The 10,308-nt window shown below is 43.5% G+C and overlaps 1 protein-coding gene across 1 annotated transcript; it reads left to right on the top strand.

Moving 5' to 3' along the window:
- Positions 1 to 4,549: 4,549 nt before the first annotated feature.
- Positions 4,550 to 5,603, top strand: LOC110307000 (mitochondrial carrier homolog 2). The gene has a single exon (XM_021179192.2). It carries the CDS (start codon positions 4,557 to 4,559, stop codon positions 5,466 to 5,468), a length of 912 nt encoding a protein of 303 aa, XP_021034851.1. The 5' UTR covers positions 4,550 to 4,556; the 3' UTR covers positions 5,469 to 5,603.
- The last annotated feature ends 4,705 nt before the right edge of the window (positions 5,604 to 10,308 follow it).

Below are 10,308 nucleotides of genomic sequence, written 5' to 3'. Positions count from 1 at the left end.
GGTTTGACCTAAACTGGCCCAGCGTGTCAGGTCCTAGGTTCAGGATACTGGGTTGTCCCCTTCCTTTCCCCTCTTTGGGTTGTGAGAAGATGACACCTGGTACTCTGAGCTTGCATCTGCTGACAACTTGGTTCTATTTTTTTCCTACTCTGTTCAATTTCAGTTCCTGGCATGCTCAACGGAGGTTTGAAAGTGACACCCCAGCTGGTCCCCTCTATGCCCACTCTTACTGATTATTTTTGAAATCCCTTCTGCTTGGCAAGACTTTCTTTAGTTCTCGCTATGTAGTCTTCTGCAGCCCTCTCTGTTTTGACACAGAATCGTACTTGGAGCCTTCCACCAACAGTCCTCTTTGTTATTGAACATCTGTCTTCAAGGCTTCAAATTTTGTTGTTGGTAGATGTCCAGCTATCCTTGAAAGGAGCTGGGCCTCTTGGTAGTTTCAGTTCTAGGCCAAGGAATATACAGGACCCCTGTGTTTTAACACAACTCTAGCCAGCAAAGTGCTTTATTTTAGTGAAACGCTCATAAAGATGGAATAGCCTTAAATTGCTTTAATGGAGGTTTTCGTTGCCAGGATTCGCCAAATCAAGAGTATCCTTATTGTCCTGGCCATCAAATATCAAGTCATAGAAAATTTAATTGGAAATGAATGTAGATGGTAGATTATTATTATTTTAGATCTGCTACTAGAGTTATTCCTAGGAAGGGAGCTATTTTCGGAAAGTATTTGCTTTGAGGGCTTGCAGGAGTCTAGGGGACTGAAAGGATTTAGAACTCTCTATGCATGAGACCTTGATTGATACTAGAGAACAAGTAAAAGAGAAACGGGCTGGGATGATGTCCAAAGGCCACTGAGGTAGCCCTGCTGGAGGTGGGGAAGCCCAAGGAGTGTTGTGCACAGAGATGACAACTGCCCATTTCGGGGGCTGGCTTTTAGTGATGTCACTCTTAAGTTTTCAGGTCTTTGATTAAATTTGTTGTACCTCCCAAAGCATGTTTTTCAAAGCGATGTATAAGGTATGTGTGTGTATGAATCTGCACACACGAATGATTGCAAGGACATACATGTGTGGTGAATAGGTGCATGTCTTTGTATTTGTGAAAGACACACAGGGAAAGGGAGAGGCAGAGACAGAAGCAGAGAAACAGAACAGTTTATGTAGAAGCAAGAATCCAAGTTTTTCCTTAGGAGGACCATGACATCACACAATAGGATGGATGGTCATGTAGAAAGAGCTGTTTCAGCAGGAGCAATTCTGAATTCAAAATGGTAGAAAGGAACGGACTCAGTCTATGGAAGGCTAAAATGAAATGAGAGTCACAGCCAATCCCATCTAGATTGTAAGGAGTTTGGGAATGCCAGGGCCTCTTCTTAAGTCTCCATTGAGTCCTAGCAAAACACAAATGCCAAGTGTTAATGCCGTTACTATCCAAGCATGGCTACCTTCCATTCTCAACACAGCAAATAATCTAGACTGGTCCTTTACCTTGGATTTCCTGCCTGGTTGTCATCCTGCGAGGACTTTCTATCTCCCCATTTTCCTCTTTAGCCTCATTTTAGCGCACAGAAATTTCCGAGGTGAGGGCATGGTTTCTGTAGTGGTTTGGATGCCAGCTCGTTTTCAACAACACTTTGATTTAGAGAGCTGAAGGAATAGTTCATAGCTGCCATGGTTGTGCACACCTGTAATCATGTTACTCTGGAGAACGGGGCAGGAAGTTCATGAGGTAGAGGCTAGCCTAGGCTACACAGCAAGTTCAAGGGCAGACTGAGCTACATGGGGAAGCTTGGTCTTTAAACAACCAACCAACAAGGAGAGTGCAGTTCCATAAAGGTGGCTTCGTTTACATAGACTGACTAGAACACTGGTTTTGTAAGATGAGGTTTTCCATGGGAGATTCTGAATGGCTGAATGATGAGAGCCCAGTACAGTGTTTTCCCTGAAACCTCACATGGCTTTACAGCCATGCATTTCTATCTTATAACATCAACAGGGTCAACACCACCCATCTCTCCCACTGTACTGGGTGAGGTCAGTACCTGCTGCTGATGCCCAGTCATTAGACATGAGTCAGACAGGATACAGATAAACCTATGTAGAAGACTCCCATGAGTGAGATTTCCAGAATGAAAATAGATGCACATGCAAAATTCACAAGGACACTATCACAGCTATTTAAGACCCAATAAAAGTCCACTGTCCTAAGCACCACCTAGTTTCCTGGCACCTAATAAATACATCGGAGAGCCAGGCAGAGTGAGAAGCATGATTGGGCCCTCAGCTTGTATGTATGTATGTATGTATGTATGTATGTATGTATGTATATTACTACTATAAACTGTCTAAATGAATCTTTGGGACAAGCTTATACTGCTAAATGGGGTAGAAAAATTTTACCCAACTTTTATTTTCCTGATACTCTTTATGTGATTGTTTTGGGATGTATGGTATAATATATGTCAGAATTCGTCTATGAGAGTCAACAGCCAAGCAGGCAATCTGCAGCTTGACTCTTGTTGGCTCTTAGATTTTGGACAATGCTATTTCTTTGGGCATTCAGTTTCCCATGTGTTAAAAGAATTAGTCTACTAACACTAGGCATATTGCAATGCTATGGGTATTGCCCAGGTGAAGTGGGATAATGTAACATGTGATGTGTTTGGCTCAAGCCTGGCAGCTACTAAGTATTCAACAAATGAGTGCTGTTGTTACAAGGTTGCGGCGACAAACCATATTGTTTTTTAGAATGAAAAATTACTTATTTTAATCATTGAAGAATTTTAAGTAGATCAAATGTGTTCATCCCACCCGATAGGTTGAATTATTATTTTCTGTAAGAATCATTATAACAAAGGAAATTAAAAATAATTTACTCCCAATTCTTTTTTAAAATCTAATTTAATTACTTTTACTTATTCACATTACATCCCACTCACTGCCCCCGTCCCAGCCAACCCCCCCCAGTCCTTTCCCCATCCCCCCACCCTAGCACTTCAAGTCTTTGTGAAGCTAGGTGCTTCTTCTCCCACTGAGGCCAGACAAGGCAGCCCAGCTAGAAGAATATATCCCAGAGGCAGTCAACAGCTTTTAGGACAGCCCCAACTCCAGTTTCTGGAACTCACATGAAGACCAAGTTGCATATCTGCTACATATGTGCAGGGAGGCCTAGGTATAGCCCATGTATGCTCTTTGGTTGGTGGTTCAGACTCTGAGAGCCCCAAGGGTCCAGGTTAGTTGACTCTGCTGGTCTTCTGGTGGAGTTGCTATCCCCTCAATCCTTCTTCCTCTTCTTCCATTAAGAGTTCCCAAGCTCCATCCACTGTTTGGCATCTGTCTGAGTGAGTTGTTGGGTGGAACCTCTCCGAGGGCACCGTGCTCCCATCTGCAGGCATAAAGAGTATCATTGATAGTGTCAGAAACAGGTGCTCACCCATGGAATGAGTCTCAGGTTGGGTGAATTATTGGTTGGCCATACCCTCAGTCTCTGCTCCCTCCCCCGTGCCTGCATTTCTTGTAGACAGGATACATTTTGGGTTGAAAGTTTTGTGGGTGAGTTAGTGTCTCTATCGTCCCACTGGGATTCCTGCCTGGCTACTGGAAGTAGCCTCTTCAGATCCCATATTCCCAATGCTGTGAGTCACAGCTAAGGTCACCTCCCCCTTGATTCTTGGGAGCCTCCCTTATCCCAGGTCTCTGTCTCATCCTGAAAGTGTTCCCACCTCCCCATCGCAGTCAGGGGCAGACTTCTCTTCATTCTCTGGTCATCTGCCCTTCTCTCCTGTCCCTCCCTACGCCTGATCCTGAATCCCCCATCCCTCCCCCATCATTCCTCCTTCCTTCTTCTCTCCCTCCATCTGCCTCTTATGACTATTTTATCCCCCCTTCTAAGTGAGATTCAAGTTTCCTCGTTTGGCCCCTTCCTTCTTGTTTAGCTTCTTCGTGTCATGGGTATCCTATGTTTTATGGAGAATACCGATGTGTAAGTGAGTCTATGCCACGCATGTCCTTTTGGGACGGACTCCCAATTCTTATACGAAATCAGAGCCTCAGTGTTCTCCCTTCAGGTTCTCTTTCAGCTCTTTACTGACACGCAGGTGCATGTTGACATTGCTGTCATCAGTGTACACAGGCATCATGCTACATTCTGCATCTTAACACAATGTCCTATTCAGAATTGTATCTGTTTATTTTGTGGGGTTGAGGGGTTGGGATGCAGGGCCTTGATAGTGACGACTGCCATAGTCCTACCTTTCAGGACTTCTAAAAAGCCTGGAGGGTCCATAGAAAATTGGTATTTTAATACTCATGCCCTAGAGCTTTGGTTTGGGAGATTTTATTTAGCTTTTACAATGATTTTAAAAAATTTGAGATTAATATTATATCATGTACCTTTTCCATTTCCTCCCATATGCCTTCTTGCTCTCTTTCAAAGTCTTGGATTATTTTAAAGTTATTGTTTTGAAGTTATTGTTGCTTAAAGAGCCGAAAGAGAACCCAGAAGGAGAACATTGAGGCTTTGATTACATATAAGAATTTGGGGCGGGTGCCATCATGGCGGACGCGGCCAGTCAGGTGCTCCTGGGCTCCGGTCTCACCATCCTGTCCCAGCCGCTCATGTACGTGAAAGTGCTCATCCAGGTGGGATATGAGCCTCTTCCTCCAACAATAGGACGAAATATTTTTGGGCGACAAGTATGTCAGCTTCCTGGCCTCTTTTGCTATGCTCAGCACATTGCAAGCATCGATGGGAGGCGTGGGTTGTTCACAGGCTTGACTCCAAGACTGTGTTCAGGAGTCCTTGGAACTGTGGTCCATGGGAAAGTCTTACAGTATTACCAGGAGTCTGAGAAGCCTGAGGAATTAGGATCTGTAACTGTACAAAAAGAATGTTCATCCTCCTTTGACCGAGTTATCAAAGAGACAACTCGAGAGATGATTGCTCGCTCTGCTGCTACCCTCATTACACATCCCTTCCATGTGATCACTCTGAGGTCCATGGTACAGTTTATTGGCAGAGAGTCTAAGTACTGTGGACTGTGTGACTCCATAGTAACCATCTACCGGGAAGAAGGCATCGTAGGATTTTTTGCGGGTCTCATTCCTCGCCTCCTAGGTGACATCATTTCTTTGTGGCTGTGTAACTCACTGGCCTATCTCATCAATACCTATGCACTGGACAGTGGGGTTTCTACCATGAATGAAATGAAAAGTTATTCCCAAGCTGTCACAGGATTCTTTGCCAGTATGTTGACATATCCCTTTGTGCTTGTATCTAATCTTATGGCCGTCAACAACTGTGGGCTTGCTGGTGGATCTCCTCCTTATTCCCCAATATACACTTCTTGGATAGATTGCTGGTGCATGCTACAAAAAGCGGGAAATATGAGCCGAGGAAACAGCTTGTTTTTCCGGAAGGTTCCTTGTGGGAAGACTTACTGTTATGACCTAAGAATGTTAATCTGAAGATGTGGGGCAGGGACAGTGACATTTCTATAGTCCCAATGCACAGAATTATGGGAGAGAATGTTGATTTCTATACAGTGTGGCACGCTTTTTTAATAATCATTTAATCTTGGGAAAATGGAAAAAAAAAAAAAAGAATTTGGGAGTCAGTCCCAAAAGGACATGCATGGTATGATGGTATGTACTTACTTCTAAGTGGATATTAGCCATAAAATACAGGTACCATGCTACACTCCACAGACTCAAAGAATATATATATATATATATATATATATATATATATATATATACACATACACACATTCATAACTACATAGATATAACCTTCTCAGACCATAGAATATACTTGTATTTCTGCTAGCCATTTGGTTCTTGATAGCAATAAAAGCCTGCTATCAACAGAAGAGGGCAAATGAAAATGTGAGAAATACTTTTGTCTTGTTTTTAAGGTAACGAGACTCACACACGATATAACTACATGTGGGAATTCCCTGAAGTCACAACCCACCGAGCAAGAAGACACAGCGATGTGAAATGACACTTGCTGATTTCTCTGATCTTTCCCTCATGCTGTAGCTTTGCAACCACATTGATGTGTGCAGGCTTGAGGTGACATGTCCCTTTCCTAAGGGTACCGTGTTTATCACACAGCGGTGTTTACAGTTGTCTGGGAACAAGAAGAAGGGAAAGAAAGTGACATGTCAGGGTCCTTCGCTATCTCTTTGAGGTCTGTTTCCTCAAAGGCACACAGCAGACCTGAGCAAAAGGAACAGAATGCTTGGTCTCCGGGTGCTTCTTTCCTGGGGGTGGGGGAGACAATTTTTCTCTACTGAGTCTTCTCAATTTTAGACCAAAGCTGAAACACAGAAATTCTACTCCAGATCACTGAGTGTGACTGACACATTTGAAAATATCTTTTTACTAAGCCAGGAACCAGGGCTAGTGTGAAAAATGCTGCCCGCAGGAAAAACTGTATTGCATCCCTGTCCGAGATTTCTCCAGGACAGAAATACCTCAGTTCTTAGGAATGTCCACTAGATGGCAGCATGACTCCAGTTAAAGTATGGTGTCTAAAAAAGGAGTTCTTAAGGTTTAATGGAGAGGTTTGAATGCAAAAAGCTTTCTGTATATAAATCTAAAGGTATTCTAAGCTTGTGAGGGTGTCTGCGTGCGTGTGCGCGTGCGCGTGCGTGTGTGTTTGTGTGTGTGTGTGTGCACTTGCTTGCACACGTGTCACAGAGCTCCTGTGGAGACTGGAGGACAACTTTTTTGGAGTCAGTTTTCTCTTGAGACCAAGGATCAACCAAGAGGCTGAGTTTAGTTGTCAGGCTTGCAAAGCTGCAAGCGATTTACCTTTTAAGCTGTCTCACCCACCCAAGAGTTACCTAGTATCGTATGAAGCACACTGGTATTCTTTCCATAAGTTTTACTATCAGTTTCTAAGCAACATATGATTTAAGCCAGCTTCATGCTATAGCTTAAAAACCTTTCGTAGTCCACTTCCACATTTGGATGGCCAGACACAGGTTTGCCTGGCTAAGGCTTCGATCTTTGAAGGGCAGGTGATGTTGATTTGCTAACTGGCTCTGAAGCCATTTGAAGCAGACCACACAGCTATGATCCTATTAACTGCTGTTATATCATGATTTTCACTTGGTAGTGGGATGTGAGCATTTCTTCTCTTTTTCTACTGCAATTTCAGATTAGCGCAGCCCCCATTTTTGACCTTTGACAGAAGCAATATATTAAATAATGATGTTTGCACCGAATGCCTGGTGGTGCGTGAGCTGTTAGTAGTGCAGAACAAGATGTTTGTCGGTTTCGCTGCAGAGGACTGGATAGTGGGACTCACACATAGGCACATTCTTTAAGTAGAAGCAAATTCTTTCTTTACAGCAGCTTAAGATCAAGATTCTTAATTTTATTGATTAGATAATTTGCTTCTAAGCAGCTGGGGGATTGAGAGAGGACAGAAAGTTTGGGCTGAAGACTGTCAGTGATAGCTTTCCAAATTTAAGGATTAGTGGCAGATAGATGCCAGGATGTTCATGGGGAGTCAGGGCCCCACTGTGGCTGCCCGCCATTGTCACCATCTGCTATCTTTAAGACACGTCCACGTGGCCAGGACGAAGTAAGTTAGAGATGTGTGCACAGTAAGTCTGGTTAGTTGAGTTAGTTAAGTGAACAAACACATGCACACTTAACTGTATATCCGCACGTGTACATGTACACACACACCATCCCACCCACAGACACTGGTCCACTAATAGCACAAGCCAATCCCTTAGGTTTGAAAACATTGATCATTCTCTGTAAAGAACTTGGTAGTTGATAATGTGCATTCAGACATGTCCTGTGTGAGTTTCACAGCCCTGTGCTTTAAAACAGAAGCAGTCGTGCTGGAGAGATGGCTCAGCCATTTAGGGCACCGGATGATCTTCGAGAGGACCAAGGTTCAATTCCCACGTGGCAATTAACAATGGTCTGTAACTCTAGTTGTAGGGGATCCAACGCCCTCTTCTGGCCTCCTTGAGCACCGCGTACATGTGGTGCGCAGACATACAGGCAGACGGATACCCAGACGCGTAAAATGAAAAATAAAAAGTCATTTTAAAAATAGAACACACATAGAAGAAGGAACCAGCCTCTGCTCACACAGCTGGCCAGTAGACAGAATTCAGAAACACAATGATGGAACACATAACCACGGCCCACAGGGGGCGCTCGGTAAATGGCTCCTTCCCTCTGACTACCCTTCACTATAAGCTTTGGCATAGTGGTCTCTTACCATGCTCTTTTCAGCTCAATACTTCATAAAGGACAACTCCAGAAGCTTCTTCAAGCTCTTTCTTTGACGGTGTGTGTCTGATCTTCAAAATTCCATCCTGGGCTCTCCGCGCATCCCTGTTCATTGGTTCTGCTTCTATTTTCGGGGGAGGGAAAGCCTTGTTGATCTGTGGCCTGCAGGGTGATTACCAGGCAGAGCGCCCGCCCCCTAAGCAACAGGCCTTTCTGAGGATGCCATGCCAAAAGAGGACATCTCCAGCCATCAGCCTCCAAAGGGCTTTCCCGGCTGCAGGGATGGACAGGGATGTTCATTTATAACTCGGGCAAGCAGGGCTCTCACTGGGGTGGTGAGTGTCAAGAACGCTGGGATGTTAAAGGGAAAAGCTGTTGTTGCCCAGGACCTTAGAGTATTGGATTTTTTTCTCCCTATAACAACAAGCGCAGACAAACAGTAAAGGACACAGCAAGAGAAGAAAACACCACTGAGAGATGGGGGAGTGTCAGTCAACAGGGAAGAAAGGGGCCAGGGCTCCTAGCAGCTGAATTTCCCATTGAGGAAACAAATGTCTGGGGAGAGCAGCAGCACCTTGTGACATTTGCTAAGTGGCTTTGATGATTGACTTCTCAATTGAGTTTCTGTACTGAGCAGAGCAAAGGGTGTGAGGGAAAAGCAATTTTCCCAATGGGAGTGTAAAATCTTTCAGCCTAATGAAATGTTTTTTTTCTGGTCTAGAGATAACAACCCACTTTTGGATTTTATGCCTCCTATTGATTCTTTGTGTATTTTTTATAGAAGCCCTGATGAAATTCAGTTAATTGTATTTTGTTAGACTGTGAGATTGTCTTTTTTAAATATTCTCCAAACCCTCATGTACGTGGTCTCTCTCCGTCTTCTCTCCCTCTCCCTAACAAGGCGCTTAACTTTGATGAATGGTTTGTGGCAGCTTTAAAAAAAAACACCCCTCAAAACTCTACTTTTTTGATCCCCTTCCCGTTTGAATAATGGTGGAAACACTGAAAAAAGCCAAGCTCTGCTCAGCAGTAAGAGGTTGAAATATGGTCATTAAATCCTGATGGGTTTTCATTCTACATCCCACAATTTTAAGGAGCACGTTTTTGTAAGATGGTTGCATAAGTGCAAAAAGTATATAAAAAATGGTGGCAGTGGGGTCTGAAAGGAGCTTTGCAGAGGTCTGGCTTTATCTGGAGAGAGAGAGAGAGAGAGAGAGAGAGAGAGAGAGAGAGAGAGAGAGAGAGAGAGAGAGAAACAGTCCAAAGCTGTGCAAGTTCTCAGGGGTTAGCCTCACTTTGCAGGGATGAGCCAGAGGTGGGACATGGGGGAGTCTGTGATTTGGTAGCTGGTGGTTGGGACTATTTTTTTTTTTTTTTTTTTTTTTTTTTTTTTTTTTTTTTTTTTACCTCCTTGGCACTTTATTTAGGGATGGCATTCTCTCTAGAGAACCGCTTTGCTGTTGGGCAGTAAAAACGAGTTAATTCTTGAGATAAAGGTTCTCATAAAAGAATCTGAGCAGGAAGAATTTGTGGTTTAGAGAAAGTGTAATCTTTATTGAATGGCTGGGGCAGGCATTGAAAGCAGAATTAAGTTTATAATTGTTTAGCAGACAAAGAGGTTTCGAATAGATTGCAACCCAGAGCAGCAAAGGATCACAGGCAAAAAAGTTACAGGGCATGGAGACACGAGGCGAGGCGCTGGGGTCTGAACAACTCTGCAGCAGGATTTAGGAGTTTTGTGTTTCAATCCTTGTTCTGCTTAGAAGCCACAGGTGTTTAGGTAAGTGTGCTGATGTTTCTAAGCTAGGGCTTTCCTACCTGTGAAATAGAGACTTTGTAGTGGGCTGAATGAAGAAGTTTAAATGTGTTTCAATGTATCCTGTCAGCAATATTATCAGGCTGGTCTATTGTTAATGTAACTCCTTTTACCTAAGTAAAGAAAGTGAACACATTGAAAGTTGAAAACCATTGAAAGTGGCAGACTTTGAACTAAGATAGTCTCCAACTGATAAAACAAAGCAAAGCAAAACAAAACACATGC

The sequence above is a fragment of the Mus caroli genome, chromosome 12, assembly GCF_900094665.2.
Source record: "Mus caroli chromosome 12, CAROLI_EIJ_v1.1, whole genome shotgun sequence".
NCBI classification, from domain to species: Eukaryota; Metazoa; Chordata; class Mammalia; order Rodentia; family Muridae; genus Mus; species Mus caroli.
This window is presented reverse-complemented; position numbering and strand designations above follow the sequence as displayed.